General features: G+C 56.7%; 4 protein-coding genes across 4 annotated transcripts; 1 reads left to right on the plus strand and 3 right to left on the minus strand.

Moving 5' to 3' along the window:
• Positions 1–2,657: 2,657 nt before the first annotated feature.
• On the minus strand, positions 2,658–6,502 carry Slc34a3 (solute carrier family 34 member 3). The gene is made up of 12 exons (XM_059259090.1): positions 6,418–6,502; positions 6,070–6,156; positions 5,476–5,604; positions 5,251–5,394; positions 5,060–5,171; positions 4,777–4,972; positions 4,529–4,618; positions 4,316–4,400; positions 4,071–4,238; positions 3,865–3,981; positions 3,666–3,790; positions 2,658–3,200 (listed from the first exon to the last, which is right to left on the minus strand). The coding sequence occupies exons 1-12, from the start codon at positions 6,500–6,502 to the stop codon at positions 2,736–2,738; spliced, it is 1,803 nt and encodes a 600-aa protein (XP_059115073.1). The 3' UTR covers positions 2,658–2,735.
• Positions 6,503–9,023: 2,521 nt separating this feature from the next.
• Positions 9,024–9,500, minus strand: Rnf224 (ring finger protein 224). Its single transcript, XM_059259091.1, has one exon. The coding sequence runs from the start codon at positions 9,498–9,500 to the stop codon at positions 9,030–9,032; it is 471 nt and encodes a 156-aa protein (XP_059115074.1). The 3' UTR covers positions 9,024–9,029.
• Positions 9,501–11,686: 2,186 nt separating this feature from the next.
• Positions 11,687–15,141, minus strand: Cysrt1 (cysteine rich tail 1). Its single transcript, XM_059259092.1, has 2 exons — positions 12,718–15,141; positions 11,687–12,373 (listed from the first exon to the last, which is right to left on the minus strand). The coding sequence occupies exon 2, from the start codon at positions 12,363–12,365 to the stop codon at positions 11,934–11,936; it is 432 nt and encodes a 143-aa protein (XP_059115075.1). The 5' UTR covers positions 12,366–12,373; positions 12,718–15,141; the 3' UTR covers positions 11,687–11,933.
• A 167-nt stretch (positions 15,142–15,308) lies between these two features.
• On the plus strand, positions 15,309–17,240 carry Rnf208 (ring finger protein 208). Its single transcript, XM_059259094.1, has 2 exons — positions 15,309–15,498; positions 15,752–17,240. The coding sequence occupies exon 2, from the start codon at positions 16,278–16,280 to the stop codon at positions 17,073–17,075; it is 798 nt and encodes a 265-aa protein (XP_059115077.1). The 5' UTR covers positions 15,309–15,498; positions 15,752–16,277; the 3' UTR covers positions 17,076–17,240.
• Positions 17,241–17,270: the final 30 nt, after the last annotated feature.

Here is a 17,270-nt window from a genome sequence, read left to right on the forward strand (position 1 = left end):
CTTGCTCTGTCTTTGCTAGAGTTCATCTCTGCAAGTCCTTGGCTCCCAGAGCAGGCAGTCAATTCTCTGGTAGACAGAGTGAATTCCAGGCCTAGGAAGCCTAGGATCTAGGGTAGGGAGGGGATGGCACAGAACTTGGGTGACATTAGAGGCTATGGGTAAAGAGGGCCTGGGATGTTCTAAACATAGACAGAAAGGACCACAGAGACACCCACAATGTATGTGTGGAGGATCGAAGGGAATAGAAAATGCAAAGGGTGCTAGACTGATGGCTCAGCACTTAAGAGCACTTGATACTCTTGGAGAGAGCTCAGGTTTGTATCTCGATGCCTACATGGTGGTTCACAACCATCTGTGGTGGTATTGTGTTCCCCAAAATATTGTGCACCCTAATAAACTTATCTGGGGTCAGAGAACAGAACAGCCACTAGATACAAAGGCTAGAAAATGGTGGCACACACACCTTTAATCCTAGCATTCCGAAGACAGAGATCCGGATGGATCTCTGTGAGTTCAAAGCCACACTGGAAACAGCCAGGCATGGTAACAAGAGCCTTTAATCCCAGGAAGTGATGGCAGGAAGCAGAAAGGTATATAAGGCATAGGACCAGGAACTAGAGCCTAGTTAAGCTTGTAGGCTTTGAGCAGCAGTCAGCTGAGATCCATTTGGGTGAGGACTCAGAGGCTTCCAGTCTGAGGAAACAGGATCAGGTGAGGAATTGGCAAGGTGAGGAAGCTGTGGCTTGTTCTGCTTCTCTGATCTTCCAGCATTCACCCCAATACCTGGCTTCTGGTTTGATTTCTTTCTTTCTTTTTTTTTTTTTTTTTTTTTTTTTACTCCGGGTTTGATTTTATTAATACGACCTGTTAAGATTTGTGCTACGCCGGGCGGTGGTGGCGCACGCCTTTAATCCCAGCACTCGGGAGGCAGAGCCAGGTGGATCTCTGTGAGTTCGAGGCCAGCCTGGGCTACCAAGTGAGTTCCAGGAAAAGGCGCAAAGCTACACAGAGAAACCCTGTCTCGAAAAACCAAAAAAAAAAAAAAAAAAAAAAAAAAAGATTTGTGCTACAACCATCCATCTTTCCAGGTGATCTGACACCTTCTGACCTCCAATGGCACCACATACAAGTGGTGCACATACATATATACAGCCAAAAAAAAAAAAAAAACCAAAAACCCAAAACAACAACAAAAATACTCACACACATAAAATGCATAAATCTAAATAATTTTTTTTAAAAAAAAAAAAAAAAAGAAAAGAAAAAAAACAGGGATAGGACCCTAGAGGCTCTCCAGGCTTCATCTCCCTAAAGGCCACACCTGTTGACCACAGTGTCTGGCTAGACAAGCCTGGAGGAGGGGAGAGGTGCAGGGAAAGTTTTGGAGCCAAGAAAATTCACATGGACATGCCCTGTGGGCCACATGTGGGCAAGGGTAGTTATAAATGAAACACCTCAAACTGTCGGGCTTATGTAAAACATCGAGGGTTTTTTTGAAATTCCCTTACAGTTCTGAATCATGAGCTTTGTAGATGACAATATCATGTCTCAATGTCAAAGGCTGGACACGCTTAAAAGCTATAATGGGCCGGGCGGTGGTGGCACACGTCTTTAATCCCAGCACTCGGGAGGCAGAGGCAGGCGGTTGTTTGTGAGTTCGAGGCCAGCCTGGTCTACAGAGCGAGATCCAGGAAAGGCACAAAGCTACACAGAGAAACCCTGTCTCGAAAAACCAAAAAAAAAAAAAAAAAAAGCTGTAATGGACAGATCAAAAGGTATCCCTGTCCAGTCCAGGGTCAGCTCTTCTGTGGGTCTGATTGATATAATGTGCCTGAGTTTTGGGTGGCCTTTTGGTGGTGTGGGAGGGGTAGGGATACGGTTGTGAGCAGCCTTAAGCTGTAGGAAGTGGTGAGAGGCCTCTGCCTCTTCTCTGGTGTCCAATTACCTTTTGGCTGTAGGACAAGCCTTCCTGTTTGAAAATTGGACCGCCGGCGGGAGGCACGGAGGAGGGCAGGAGCCCCTCACCAGGGCCCCATCCTTTCCCAGAGTCTTTCTTTAGGCACTCAGGCGGAGAAAATGGTGTCTAGCCCTTATAGCCTTTCACCTAGATGGGCAAGTCCTAGCAGGCTTCCTGGACAAGTTTGGGCACCAAGGTAGCGGAGGTAGGGTGCTGTTTAGGAGCCCGGCAGGAGAAAGGGTGCCCTCTGGCGGCTAGGGAGACCACGCCTGACCGAGCTTGCCGGCCGGATGCAAATCTAGCCTCTTGAACAACTTGGTAACAGTCATATACTCTACTGCAGGTCTCTCACACGCATCACCTGGCGGATATCAGGTCTCCTCTCAACTGGAACTTGGGCTCTCTGCCCTACCCAGCCTTCCCAGACAGTCCCCGGCCCGAAGGAACCGGCTGTCACCAACCACCACAGAAATAAACCAGCAGCGGCCTAGGTGGAACCCTAATACCGAGTCTCCGCTAGGGGCAACATGGCGCTGCTTGTCCACCTCCACTCAGTGTTAGGATAGGTGCCTCCTAAGGCGGCCTTATCCGGGAGGGAGAGAAGGTCAACACTCCTTGATAATAGTATCCTTTATTTGCAAAGAAGGGCATGCAGGAGTCTAGTAAGTCCATGTGGAGCCCCTCCCCTCGACCCCAGGGAAGACTGGCAGGCAGTCTTTTCAGCCTACGGTGCCCTGAAGCTGGTGGAGCTAGGTATATGGACTATAGCACCCACTTTTCACAACTGCTGGGAAGCTATGACCTCTGGGTTCTCATAGCAGTTAGCCACTTTGCCGGTCATATTGGAGTTGCTGCAAGCTCTGCAGGGACAACAGCCAGTCACCAGGCGGTCCCAGGGCTCCAGAGAACGGAGCCAGAGAGGCAGCCAGGCCCAGGATCGAAGACAGTGAGGAAGCCAAGATGGCCGGTGTCTTTGCAGGACATTAACCAGGATGATAAGGAGCACCAGCCCCACCAAAGGACCGCCCACTGCAGCCAACACTGAGCCCCCTGCCAGGGAAAGTCCAAAGGCTGCCAGGGGCAGCAGCAGGAAGGTGAATAGCAGGTAGACAATGGCTACCCAGCGGTACTGGGCAGTCAGGTCCCCAAAGCGCTTGGCCAGTGGAATGGGTAGTCTCAGGACAGGCACCAGGTACCACAGCAGTATGCCAGCCAGGTTGAAGAAGAAGTGGATGAGAGCAACCTGGTAGGCAGGAAGGGCAAGAAGGGTTGAGGAGACTGGACCAGAGGACATGGGCCACCTGGGCTCTTTAGAAACCATGCCATTTGACAGGCAGTGGTGGTGTATGCCTTTAATCCCAGCACTCAGGAGGCAGAGGTAGATAGATCTCTGAGTTTGAGGCCAGCCTGGGTTACAGAGATAGTTCCAGGACAGCCAGAGCCACACACACACACACACACACACACACACACACACACACACACACCAAACAACAACCAAAAAAGCCCCACCTGTCTTGAAAAAACAAAAAACAAAGGAAAGGAATCCTGGAAAGGAAGAAGTGAGGCTAGGGCTGTGAGATGCCTGCCATGTCCCCCTGGATCTAAGGCTGCAGGCCCGTGGTTGGAGTCTGAGGAGCCTGAGGAGAGCTGGGGCTGCACCCAGCCTTGGCTGTGCTGGGAACAGGGAAGTAGTTGAGGGCAGTACCTGGACTGCAATGAGCAACGTGTCCGGAGGGCTGGCCAGGGCAGCCAGCAGGGCTGTGGTGGTGGTGCCAATGTTGGAGCCCAGGAATAGGGGATAGGCCCGTTCCAGGTTGATCACCCCAACCCCTGGAGGAATGAAGGGTCACCAAGGGATCCAGCCCAGCTCCCCCATCCCAAGCCCACTGCCCACTTTGGCTTACCCATGAGAGGCACGATGGCTGCTGTGAATACACTACTGCTCTGAAGCAAGAAGGTTAGGCCTGCACCAACAAGGATGGCCAAGTAGCCACTGAGCCAGCCAAAGGGGAAGGGGAAATCTGCAGGTGTGTAGGGTGGAAGGCAGGGGGGTCATTTTTACCCTCCTGCCTTCTCCTCCATCCCAGGTCCAGGGCCGCCCTACACCCACCTGCATTGATGACAGTTCTCACAGCCTGTGCAATGCGGCCCTGCAGCACAGAGTTGAGCAGCTTAACGATGAGGACCAGACAGGTACAGAGCACCAGCAGAGAGCCCGCCAGCAGGATGAAGCCCACAGCCAGATCCGAGAGCCCTGTGCCCACGAACAGGTGCTGGCCTGTGGCAGGGAGGGGAGTTGAGGAGGAGGTCGGAGCAGTAAGCAGGGCAGGGGGTAGGACTGGTGGAGGTACTCACAAGGCACTCTGTTCTCCTCTGGAGATGCTGTACCGTTCACCTCTGTGCAGGGGTTGATGCCGCATTCCTCATTGCTCTCCTGGGACTGAGGGGTAGGGAGGACTCAGGCCAGGCTCACAGCAGGCAAAGGAGGTTAAAAGGCTTAAGATTAAGTGGGCGGGATGATTCAGCAGGTCAGAGGTCAAATGAGGGATGGGGTCAGAGGCACCTCACCGTCTCCCCTTTGACGCCACACCATTGCTTAATGAGGCTGCTGTTAGTGGTGTTGCCGGTAGTGCTGCCGGTAATCACGCTGCTATCCAGCTGGGAGACAGAGGGGGCATGATCATGTGTCTGGTACTCTTATCCTTCAGCCTATTATAAGCTTAAACCCTCTTCTGTCGCCATCCAGGACAGGGCTTCTGCCTCCTGTTCCTCGTCAGCCAGGCACAGGTACCTTCCTATGGCACATCTGTCCTCACCTGGATGATGAGGTGTGTGAAAGGCTGCGTCAGTGCCTTGAGGATGTCGGGGGCCTGCCCCCCTGGCTGCAGGCTAGCAGCGCCCAGGGCCAGTTCACTCAGCCTCTCTAATGCTGCTGTGGCGCTCTCCAGCGGCAGCAATACCAACACTGTGAGCCAGTTGAAGATGCCATGCACAGCCGAGCCGCTGAAGGCCCTGCAGTCACACAGGGCAGGCTGTCTGTCTGAGTAGCCTCTACTGAGGCCAAGGTAGACCCAGCCTGGCCCTTCAGCCCTGACTCACCTCTGGAACTCATCCCGGTCCCCTGACTGCGCCATTGAAACCAGGGTGCTGGTGATGGAAGTGCCCACGTTGACGCCCATGATGATAGGCACGGATACCTGGACAGTCAGCACTGTAGGGGTACCATTTCAGCAACCCTGCCTGTTCACCAACCCACCCACCACTGCCCTGGGAAGGAGAGGCAAACTCACACTTAGAGGCCACCATGCTGACCACGATAGAGGAAGATGTGCTGGAGCTCTGGACAAGGACTGTGACCAGCACACCGATGACCAAGCCAGCCACAGGGTTGGACAGCACCACATTGTCCTTGAAAATGTCTCCAGCCATTTTGCCTGTTCCCCACAGAGAGACGCAGCGAGGCTGTAGAGAGCTGGCTTCCCAAGCCCACCCTGGCCTCCCACCTGGTCACTCACTGCCTAGCAGCTGGAAGGCAGAGCTGAGGATGTCCAGGGAGCAGATGAAGAAGTAGAGGCTTCCCAGGAGTCCACATGCCTTAAGGAAGTTGATGACCACTTGGCGAAGCCTGCTGGCCATGCTGACCTCTGGGGACACCAGATAGGACTATATTTGACCAGCTGGCTACTGCCCAGCAGTAGCACCACACACACACACACACACACACACACACACACACACACACACACACTTTGTTCCCTGAAAACAGGGACTGTGTTTCCTGTCACCTCTCAGGAATAGCACAGGACCTCCCTTCTGTCCCATTGGGCAGGAATCCATGTGTAGCAGAGTCTGTACCCCCTCGTTGGCCCTCCCTTGATCCTTAGCCATATGGCTAAACCCATGACCTTGGAGGGGGAGTCCCAGAGTTGGAGCCATCAGCAGGGAGTAAAAGGAAGACAAGAGTCTGGAAAGGGAGTTTTCACTCTGTCTCAAGCAGATGAATGTGAATTTCTTTGCGATGTGTTCTACTAAGTCCCAGCTTATACTCTGCTAAGACATGGGAAGTCAGGGGCCTTGCCTGCATGCTGTCTCATCACACCCAGACCTACCTTTCAGTTGGCCAGTGTTCTTCAGCTGAGGGAAGGCCCAGGGGTCTGTGCCTCCCTCCTCGGAGCCTGGGATAGAACTGGAGGTCCCTGCAGGGGTCAAGTCAAGGAGGGCTGTTTGTCGAACTCCCAAGGAGAAGAACAAAAGGAAGCCAGAGGTGGAAGAGGCTGGGGCACAAGGGGTCATGGGTGAGGCACAGAAGCAGGGAAGGGAAAGGGCTATGGTGAGTCTGGCTCAGGCCAGAGGTGTGAGGAGACCCCAGAACTCTTCAAGAGGGCAACCAGAGAGAGAAAAACCTCATTTTGCCTAGCGTAGCTGTCCAGAAGTAGGAGCCCTAGGGTGCCTGATACCTGCATCTCTCAGATTCCGGTCCACCAGGTCAATCGCATCCAGGGTAGGGTTGGGGAACTGGCCACCAGCGAGGGAATTCGGCATGGATTTCAAGCAGAGAGAGACCCAGGCCCAATCCTAGATCTGCTGAGGGCAAGGCAGGTAAGGGTTGGCCGGTTTTTCTACTCCGCCTCTGCCCCACCAAGCAGTCTAAAGTCAGGCCCCTGACCTGGAACTTCAGCTGTAGCCCCACACCTTGCAGGTCTTGGTGGCTCTGACCACGGACAGATGGCTGCAGTGACCTCAGGTGGCTGTCAGGCGAGCCCAGTCTAGTTTCGGGGGCAGACGACAGGGGGCCACTGGATTTCCGCTCCCTTACTGCTCTTGGCTAGAAGAAGGTTTGACAGCTGACTGAGGGTACAGGGTTCTGGGGCGCTGGCTGGAAGTCGCCGGTAGCTAGAGAACCCTGGGATTTCTCCTATCAAGTGTCAATGAGGACACCGCAGATGGTCCCAGCTTAGACTTTGGTATTTGATACCAAACAAGTGACGTCTTCGCTTGATAAGAGCCCCACCCCACCCCACCCCCAACTTAGAAGCAGGACTTGGGAGCCCCCTGCCTACATCAGGTCCCTTCTGGCCGCTCTGACCCCATGGGCCTCTGGGTCTGGAATTCTTTGGATCCTAGTCTACCCTGACCCAGGCCCAGGGGTCCTTTGTGTCCCCTCCCTCTGGCCTGCCACTAGGCTCTTCTCACTTGCTCTTAGGTCCTGGGGTTCAGAGTGGTACCCCTACCCTGAACCTGGTGGTCACTCCGCTCTGGTCCAGTGTCCCTTAGCTTGGTCTAGTTCTGGGAGCTCCTACCTGCACGTGTGGTGAGGGGGCACCAGCGGGGAGGAGGCACAGCGGGAGTAACTTCAGGTCAAAGATCTGCCCAGTCCGCACATGACCTGCTGTGTGTGGAGCCCCATTAATGTTTACCCAGGAGCTGGGGCCCCCAAGGGGAGACCCTGCCTGGCCTCGAGGCCTTATTCAGGCCCTTGTCATCCTGGGGCTAGGAGTTCTGAGCCCCCAGCTCAACTCTCTTGGGGTGGAACTTCTTCTAGGGATGGGCAACATCTGGCCAGGAGCATAACAGAGCTAGACTCTGAAGCCACCAGTAGGCATCGGATGCATTTAATGGACACTCCACACCACCCAGGCAAGACGCTCTCACTCTGGCTGGGGCAGCCTGGGGACCCCAGGAGAACGTTGCCCTCCTCTTCCTGTGCTCCTCTGAACTCTGCAAACCTTATCACACTCATCCATGCACCTGACCCAGATGAGAGGGCAGCCCTTTGCACCAGGTGGGTGTGGAAGACGGGTTTCCTCAGGTGGCCTGAGGAGGTACCCAGGCTCTCAGGACAGCAGATTCAAATCTGAGTTTAAGGGTAGGGCTACATCCTGAGGGGCTTTCTGTGGAGGCCAGCAGGTGGGCCTATCTGCAGAGACGGAGGGGGAGGGCCGAGCCCTTCCCCATCCCACAGGGCTCATCGCCTGAATCCTATCCGAGTGTCTTTTCCCACATGAGGGCTGTTCTGTGCCCACGTGCATGTGAAATGTGCTCTCTTAATGGGTCAGCTCCCTTCCAGCCCCTGGGATGGGGACTAGGCCCTCCCCTGCACGCTGTTTCCCTAGGGGCCCTGCAAGCTCCAGCACCCTGCTCTGCTCACTGCCCAGCTCTGTCCCTGGGTGCTTGAGGGACTTTGCCCAGTGAAGGAGTCTTCCCAATGTCTATTCAGCAAATTCTCTTTCCTCCCCATCCTACAACCACTCCCCAGGAGGCCCCTCCCAGGGGCTCCTGAATACAGCTCCTTCCTAGAGGGATGGAGGTTTACAGCTTTGGCCTGGGGGTTGTCAGTAATTTTTAACCTAGGGCATCTACAGAAGGTCTGTGTTAGGGCCACCAGAGGTGGGAGGAGGCTGGGAGTCTTGAATTAGGATAATGAGCTGTGAGACCTCAGGTGAGACCCTTGTCAGAGCTGGCTCTCTATGGCACCCTTCTTTGATGCCTGTCAAAGAGGTAGCTTTATGATGCAGCAGACCCTCTCGGAACAGCGTCCGGCTCATGGCAGGAGCTCAGTGACCACTGTGGAATAGATGAAATACATAAGACTCCAGGAGGTAACCTGCCCTCCCTCCTGCCTCATACCTCTGGATGCTTACAAAGAGGAAGAACCGCTCTGAGGGCAGCCACTCATGTGCAGCCATAGCCTGACCCTGTCCAGGCCCCTGCGCTCATCCCCACAGACTCTCAGGAGCCATTCTCTATGCTAAGTCCTGGGTTTACAGGTGACGTAGACAGCAGAATGTTGGCTGGCCAAACAAAGTCAGGCCAGTTTGGGGTATGGGAATCTAGACAAGTATAATGGGAGGTCACCAGCCTACTGTGGCACGATGGCCATTGACTCTGACCTTAGGCTATAGCCTGAGCTGTCCCTGGTCAGGGTGATACCACTATGTTGGGTCACGCAGGACTATAAGAAGGATGCCCTGCTAGCAAGCTGTTCTGTATGCACTGTGTATGATCAGTGGCTCCAAGGCAGGCAAGCTGCTAGCACAATTTCCTTTGTGGAGGTGGAGAGAGCCAGAATTCAGACCTCAGCGTTCCCAGGGGGATACCAGCACAGTCTTCCCCAGCCACAGCAACAGCATCCAGGCTGGGGAAAGTGGGGTTGGGGGCGCAAGGTGGGGTAGAATTCGGCTGGCTGCTGAGTGATGGTGGCGCTGACTTTGAGGGGGACAGAGGACCTGGGTTCTACTCTTGATGGTTCCCGTTCAGCTTTGACTGCCAAAAAGGCAGCTAGGTCCAGGTCCAACATGGTCACCCCTCCTCGGGGCATAGGGGTACTTTGACGGCACTGTGGGCAGGGGATCCAGTGTTGTTCGTGGGCTGGGGTGTCCAGCCGCCGCATGCATGCCTGGCAGAAGGTGTGGCCACAGTAGAGGCGGCGAGGCAAGTGTACTGACAGGTCATAGGCAGAGTAGCAGATGACGCAGTCATTCCGTGGGGCGGTCAGGGCTGCCCCTTCCTCCAAGGCTTGGGGGCCTTCAGGCTGCAGCATCCTAGGGAAAGTATGAAGGAACCAACAGGGCAACAGCACAAGCCACAGTCCACCTCTGCCCATCTATGTGATGTTTTGGTCCATGCTGTCCCCCAGAAGACAGAAGACGGGGCTATGGGACAGACAATAAGTGTCTGCACACCTGGAGGAAGATGGTGGCCTTGAGCATACCAAGTCTGGGCATATCTCTTGTTTCTGTGGCCATTGGCTGAAACAGCACCCTATCCCCCTGCTGAGACCCATCCACGGCCCCTCCTGCTTGCCCCCCACCCCGAGCCTTCCTGAACCCCAGGCTTCTCTTACCTGCATCCACTCCACCAGAAAGATATTCCCAGCTAGAGGATTTCTGGAGAAGGGGGTGGGGACCCGGGACACCTCATGGCTCCCTCCTCGGGCTCGCATTACTGACCACACAGGCAAGGCGGCAGGAGGCAGGTGGTGGCTGCATCAAGTGAGAGTAGGGCTCCCCTTTCAGCTACAAAGCGCCTGCAACAGGATCTGATGCACCACCCACTGGGCCGGAGATAAGGTGAGCCAGCCCCCTGCAGAACGGATGCTGCTCAGACCACTCCTCCCCCCCACCCGCCCCCGCCCCCTGGTAACTCCTGGAGACCCAGCTTTGTCTTTCTCCACCTTAGAAGTCCTCAGCATTTATGCCTTCCCGTTCTCTCATACCATCAAGCCCCCTCACCCCTCTCATCTGATTGGCATGTTTTCCTGCTTTGGCCTGAGGGATGCCCACTCTTCTGGCTCTGCTCACACCACCTCCCAGGGAACCTGCCCCCACCCCCTACCAGCTCCATGGTAGGGTGCATAGTCTTGTTAATTTGTGGTACTTCTCAGGATCACCTTCCTCCCTATCTAGACTAGGTCGATCCTGTAATGTCACAGGCAGTAGCCCACCCCTCGGCCCTGAGGTGGCACTCGAACAAAATGTGTGCTGATCTCCCTCACACAACCATCATCCCAGATGCTCCCCCCAACACCCCCCCCACACCCCCCCATCCTAAGCACCTCCCAGTTGACTGCCTATCTGACCCTCAGTCTTTGCAATGATCCAGGGAGACAGCTCAGGGAGGTGGGATCAGTTTTCCCTGTGATGAGGCCTGGAGAGAGCGCAGAACTAGGGAGACTCAGTTGTGTTGGGACAGACCGATAGGACCCCTAGAACTGCACACAGGGTTGCTAGGAGAAAGCCAAGGAGCAAGCCTCCTCACTCACTTTTACCCACCTGCTTGGCAGTGTGCCTTTAAGACTGGTCCAAAGGGTTCCTGTGCTGGCCCTCACTGAAACAGGGGACAAGGAGCTTGGAGATGAGAGTCAGGGCAATGACCTATCTGCCCATACCTGGAGACTTCTACACACTACACATCTAGCCTGCCCGCTAATATGACCCGTCTCTGCATCAGGGGAGGGCCAACTTCAGGAGGACTCGTTTGTCTTGTGAGGCTAGCTCTTCCTCCCTCTTCACGTGGTGCCGTGGCTCTGCCCTGCCCCGGAAACACCTGGCTGCCCAGAGCTGACCTCCTTGCACACTCCCTACGCTGGCATCTCATGCATGGCTCCCAGCAGGCATCTTACACTGCTTGGACAGACAAGAAGGGAACACTCCCCTCAGCCCTTCAAGGCCTGGTACATATCACTCGAAATAGGTTAAACAGCAGAGCTCTGGACTGTAGGAATTATCTTTTGTGGGAAACCAGAAACATGCTCTGGCTGAGACTTGGAGGTGACTCACATTGGGCAGGGCTGGGTTCCGGGCCCTGGATCCTGAGCTCCCACTCCCTGAAACCTGCTAACATCAGCCCCACCCACCAACAGACCTCCAGTCTGATCCTCCCTCAGAGTATTTTCTTGGGGCCCCCCACAGTGGCAAGTATGGCACCTCCTGCCTTGTGACTCAGGGTTAACCTTGTTTACGATCTCAGCTTTAGCCTTAGGGAGACCAGGGAACTGGCCCAGGGCAGGAGACATATTACCACCTACAAGCCCCTGGGTGGGCTGAGACCTGCAAGGCCCCTAAACTATGGTGGTCATGAGGCAGTGGCTTTCCAGTCTCTGGAAGGTCCCACAGAGTCTGGGAGCCTACTAGGGAGGTTGTATTTGTGTATGTTGAGGACAAAAATAGTTGCCCAGACTAGGACCCTCTCCCAAATGGAACCCTGGTAAAAAAGGAGTCATCGGCACACTGCTCACCCTGCTTTATTGCCCAAGTCTCGTAGGAAGTGAAGAGTGTCCCTATTGCTGCCAACATGGCTAGTGGCTGGGACCGTATTCCAGAGGGCACCCGCTGAGCCTTCCTGGTGGACAGGCTCCCCCGTCCAGGGCAAGAAGTGGCTGATGCCCATGCCCATGGCCGCTCCTGATGTCCAGCAACACTTTGGCATTGAGCAGAGGCCTGGGCCCCACAGCCCCAGAGGTTGGATAGTCAGGCTAGGAGACAACACAGCAACAGCTGTGACAGCGGCAGAATCGTGGACAGTGGCAGCAGGAGCAGCAAGGGAAGCAGCAGCAGTGGTGGGCAATGTCGTCGCCACGGCCCACAGGCGGCAGGCCAGCATAAGTCAGTCCTGATGGACGCTGCCCACTGCTGTAGGGATTGCAGGGTGACTGCCAGGTCTGTTGGTTCTGCTCAGGAGCAGTGCCTTTGGTGCCCTTGATACCCTTGGGCCCTGGGGCTTCAGTAGTCTGCAAGAGGCCTGCTGGCTCTGGGGCGCAGGTTCCTGAAGGCAGAGGCTGACTCTCCGAGGAGGAAGATGAAGAGGGACCCTCCTCTGACTGCTGCCCCAGGTCAGACCGCAGGTGAGCCCGAGGGATGCTGATGTGAGCGTATGGATTCTTCACAACCATCTCATGGGGGTCCATGGCCCAAGCTGCAGGGGTGAGCAGAGACACATATATGGACTCAGGGAAGAGAAAAGCTGCTTGAGAGCCTATAGCCCGAGAAGACGCCCATTTAGGAGGAGTCTGCCTTGTAAAGAGCCACATCACTCTGTGCAGATGTGGAGACATCAGAATATATGCAAGGTCTCTGTGTCTTGGAGGTAGACCCAAGTACCCCGTTGCCACCCTCCACCAAGTATCCAAGAAATGCTCCTGGATGCAGCTGGGAATGGGGATAAAAGCCTAGGAGACACAGGTGAGTTGGTCCAAGGGAGAGTAGGGGCTGTCGGGAAGGCACCTCTCAGTCAGGTCAGTCACTGGGCCAAGGACTCACCTGCAGCCAGCAACAGCAGCGTGACTTCTAGTCCTCCAGCTCCAGGTCCCAGTGCCTGTGAGTAGAGCTACCAGCGGTGCCTTTTCCCTCCTAGAGAGGGGTGGGGCCTTGGGGCGGAGCTCAAAGATGGGGTTCTCAAGATCCCAAGGGCCTTAGCAACTGGAGCACAGCAGCCAGTCACCCCTCATTCCCAGATGGGTGGAGGCCAAGGTTTGGGCTCTAAGGGGCATTTGCCAATCTGGGGTGACTCAATCACGATTCATCTGAGCGTGCTTTACCTCCTTGGGTCATGGCCCCAGAAAGGAAGTGGAGGCAGGCCTTCAGATTCTGGGGCCTTCAGAGGGGCTGGGGTTACCCAGCCATTGCTCACACCTCTACAGCTACTGTCAGAGTTCCTCCTTGCCACCTGCTGCCCAGACCCAGCAGATACCGGGATGCTTGAGACTGCTTACAGGATTGTCCACTTTCCTAATTAAAAAAAAAGTTTGACACAACTTTGTAGACACACTTTACTTATCTTACAGTTACATGGACATCAGACACAAGTGACATTTTCAGCTTGTTTCTAAAACTGCAGTTTCCCTGTGTTGGTGAGTTGGGGTGAAGCTCCCCAAAGTTTTCTGTCCCCCGCACCCATTCTTGGCCCTGGCACCCCTCTGCTTTAGTAGCTTCACCTCCTCGCCCATAGGGGACATGAAGAATGACCGTGGGGCTCGAGGTGGGGGGCAATAGTTGCAAGTTTATGGGCCAGCCAGTGGGCTCCTCTGGGTCTACACTGCAGTGGGACGGCTTGGACCCCACTCCGGAAAACACCAGGAAGGAGACACCAAGTAGGGCAGGGACTGCAAGCCAGGGTGACTGAGTAGCCTGCTTAGAACCAGTCAGGCAGGTTGAGCAACTTAGCAAGTAGAAGGAAATGGGTCTGGGGGAAACACGCTTAAGAGGTGGAAAACGGAGCTCTCTACGTAAGAACCCTTAACCTTGCCCACTGCCCCTGTAGACTCCGCCCCTAGCCGCGAGCATGCGTAAATCCGGCCGAGGTGCCCAGTGGAAACTTAATTCCCCAGAAGCCTTCGCGCTCCAGGGTTTCCCAAAAGACCCGGTTTGGATGGATCCTTGGCTTGCTCCGCTCAGCTCAGAAAGGCGGCTGGGACGGGGGAGGTGCGGCGGGAAGCTTATTCTACCACGGGGCGTGGCTTCATTTCACGGGGCGGGACCTTGGGCAAAGGGTGGGGCCGTAGGTGGCCTTGCGCGCGGGCGGAGTGGGTGGGTAAGTGAGCAGAGCCCTCCCGGAAAGGGTGGGCCCATTCCTTTTTCTGGCCACAGCTACCTGAGTTACCCCAGCATGATGCCAGGATCCCACGAGACGCCTCCCCTCCACACCCCCGCACCTGACCCCTTCTCTCACCTGGTCTTGCTTGAAGGAGCCCTGATGTGCGCCCTTGGTTCCATAGAGCTGTAAATTCTGGCCCAGTTTTGGCTCCCCAGGAACACTGTTCCCTCCGTCTGGATTGTACAGAGAGGGACTGTGGCCTGAAGAAAATCTGGGTTGTCCAGAGTCAGGCACAGGACTCCGTGTTGGTCACAGGTATGCCACCATGCTGCATGGCGGCCATGAGATAGTACAGAATGGCACTCTAAACACGTAGACACTCGGTCACCAGCGTGTCCTTTGTCCTTTCCTCATGGAGGGCTCCCCTGAGGCAAAGGTGTAGTCCAGGTAGAAGAGGACCAGGTAGGAGGAGGAATGGGGCCTCTGCTGGGTGGGGTCAGTTTAGCACAGAACTGTGAGACATAGAAGCACGTGCTGACCTGATGCGATACAAGAAAGGGCTACTCCACCCTAGGCAGGTGTGCTCAGTGGGCCCTCCACCCAACCCGTGGACTGCCAGCCTGTCCAGGTATTTCCAACCCTCCACCTCCGGTCAGTGCACCGGCTGAGCCTCCTTGTGACTGCCCCAGTCCCCTCTGTCCACTCCTCTGGTATCCGCTTAACCCTTTATCCCTTTTACTGTCATATCGCCCTTTTTGAGTTGATGAGTCCTGGGTGCAGTGTGGCTACGTCAGTGAGTTGGAAAACTCCGGGCGTTCACCCAGGGGGTGTGTCGAGGTTTGGAGTGAAAGGACCCTGCCCCTTCTGAGCTCGAAAGGTAGACGAGACACTGGTGGACCGCTAGGACCCCTGCTCGGGCATTGTGAGGCTCAATACGTGAGGGAGTAAAAAGTGAAGGTTTCCCTTAGAAAATTCGGCGGAGGGTTTGGCCCCTCGGAGTGTCAGCCAAGAAGGAAGGGAACGTTGGCGACACGGGGATCCTGATCTCCCTGTAGCTAGCTGGGAGGTCGACCCTGGGAGCAGACGCCAGGCCAGGAGTGGATCGAGGGGCGGCTAGGAGACTGGCCCCGCCCCGTGGACCCCGCGCGGGTCCCCAGACGGGGGGTGGCGCTGCGGGCGCGGGCGGGCGCCGCGCGCACTGCGGTCCCCGCGCCTCCGCCGCAGAACGCGCCACGCTCCGCACGCACCTGCCGCTGCCGTCGTCGCCGCTGTCGCCGCCGCCGCCGCCGCCGCCGCTGCCGCCGCGCCGAGCCTTGCGTCCAGCACCAGCGCTCGCGCCCCTGGGTGCCGCCTTCGCCCGCCATCGCCCGAGGTCGCCTCTGGAGCCGCGGGAGCTAGCGGAGCCGCTAGAGCGGGAGAGCCAAGGTGCGAGCGCCGCATCCGGGCCTGCCTTTGAGACAACCTCTGCTGCTGCGGCGGCGCAGCCAGGGAACGCCAGGCTGGGGCAGGTGAGCTGGGGGGGAGGGGCGGGGGTCAGACGCATCATTCCTTCCTACTCTCCTAGGGTCAGTCCTCCGGACCGTGAATCTGGCCTCGGAGGGCATGCTGGGGAGGGGGTTGGGTTCAGAATTCCGTGAAGGCTTGCATCCCACGGATGAGGTCAGGGTCAGAGGTCGGGCACCCTGTCCTTTGTGCAGGGTGGGGGTGAGGGTGAAAGTGAGGTGGGCCCCGTGCTGCCCTCACGCTGTCTCTCACCCGCAGCTCGGGCCTGGTGCAGGCCTCTCCATTGCTGTTGCCGCGGAGCCTGCAGCCCAGGTCCTCCGGCAGCCAGGGAACAGGCTAGCTGCCTTCCCTGGGCGCCCTGTCCTGGAGCCATGGGGCCCACCTAGCCCCTGCCTGCCCAGATGTCCCGGCCCAGGGACTGCTGACCTCTGCTGCAGGAGGAGGCCCCTCCACGCCCCCTTGCCAGCCTCAGCAGACAGAGACCCTGGGTGAGCCGCTGGGTGAGCCCCACAGCCCAAGACAGCCTCCCATACCCCCTTGCCCCCGCCTGCTTCCCCCTCCCCCTCCTCTTCCTCCTCCTCTTCGGACTGAACCAGATAAGCCATTGTGGCCACTGGGGGGGGCCCTGCCCCCCAACCTGTCACCCGCTGCCCCTTGCAGTCCACGGAGTAACCGGGGTCCTCACCAGGCCTGGCAGGACCAGGATGCAGCCCCTTCTCTTCCCCCACGGCCCCACCCGACACCCCCACCTGTGCCAACGTCCGGTCTGACTGTAGAGAGCCGGATGCCAGCTGACCCTGGGCCCGAGGTGGGCAGTGGATGGCCGGGCCTCCTCATGTCCTGCCTGAAAGGCCCCCATGTCATCCTCAAAATGGAGGCCATGAAGATTGTCCACCCTGAAAAGTTCCCTGAGCTCCCGGCGGCCACCCCCTGCTTCCCACCTGCACCCAGGCCCACTCCCACGCTGGCACCCAAGCGTGCTTGGCCCTCAGATACAGAGATCATTGTCAACCAGGCATGTGGGGGGGACATGCCTACCTTGGAAGGAGCACCCCACACTCCACCCTTGCCAAGGCGGCCCCGCAAAGGCAGTTCTGAATTGGGCTTCCCCCGGGTGGCACCAGTGGATGAGGTCATTGTAAATCAATATGTGATTCGACCTGGCCCAACAGCCTCTGCACCTTCATCATCTGGGCCCTCGGTAGCAGGTGAGCCCCTGGAATGCCCCACCTGTGGGCACACATACAACGTCACTCAGCGGCGGCCCCGTGTGCTGTCTTGCCTGCACTCTGTGTGTGAGCAGTGCCTGCAGATTCTTTACGAGTCTTGCCCCAAGTACAAGTTTATCTCATGTCCCACCTGCCACCGTGAGACTGTGCTCTTCACTGACTATGGCCTGGCTGCACTGGCTGTCAACACGTCCATCCTCAGCCGTTTGCCACCTGAAGCCCTGACTGCCCCATCCGGTGGCCAGTGGGGGGGTGAGTCTGAAGGCAGCTGCTACCAGACCTTCCGGCAGTACTGTGGGGCTGCATGCACCTGCCATGTGCGGAACCCACTGTCAGCCTGTTCCATCATGTAGTGTCCACCTGCCCACTACTGCCTGCCGGACCTTGCTCGCCGCTTCTTCAGGGAACTGGCCCTGTCCTGTTGCCCGCTGACCCTTTCTCGCCCACTGTGGCTTCTGGCCCTACCCTGCGTGGCATTGTCGCTGCAGCCAACTTTGCCATTAAAACTCTTTGCCAAAGTTTGCACTTGTCCACTGATTGAAGCTTAC

The sequence above is a fragment of the Peromyscus eremicus genome, chromosome 4 (assembly GCF_949786415.1).
Source record: "Peromyscus eremicus chromosome 4, PerEre_H2_v1, whole genome shotgun sequence".
Classification (NCBI taxonomy): Eukaryota; Metazoa; Chordata; class Mammalia; order Rodentia; family Cricetidae; genus Peromyscus; species Peromyscus eremicus.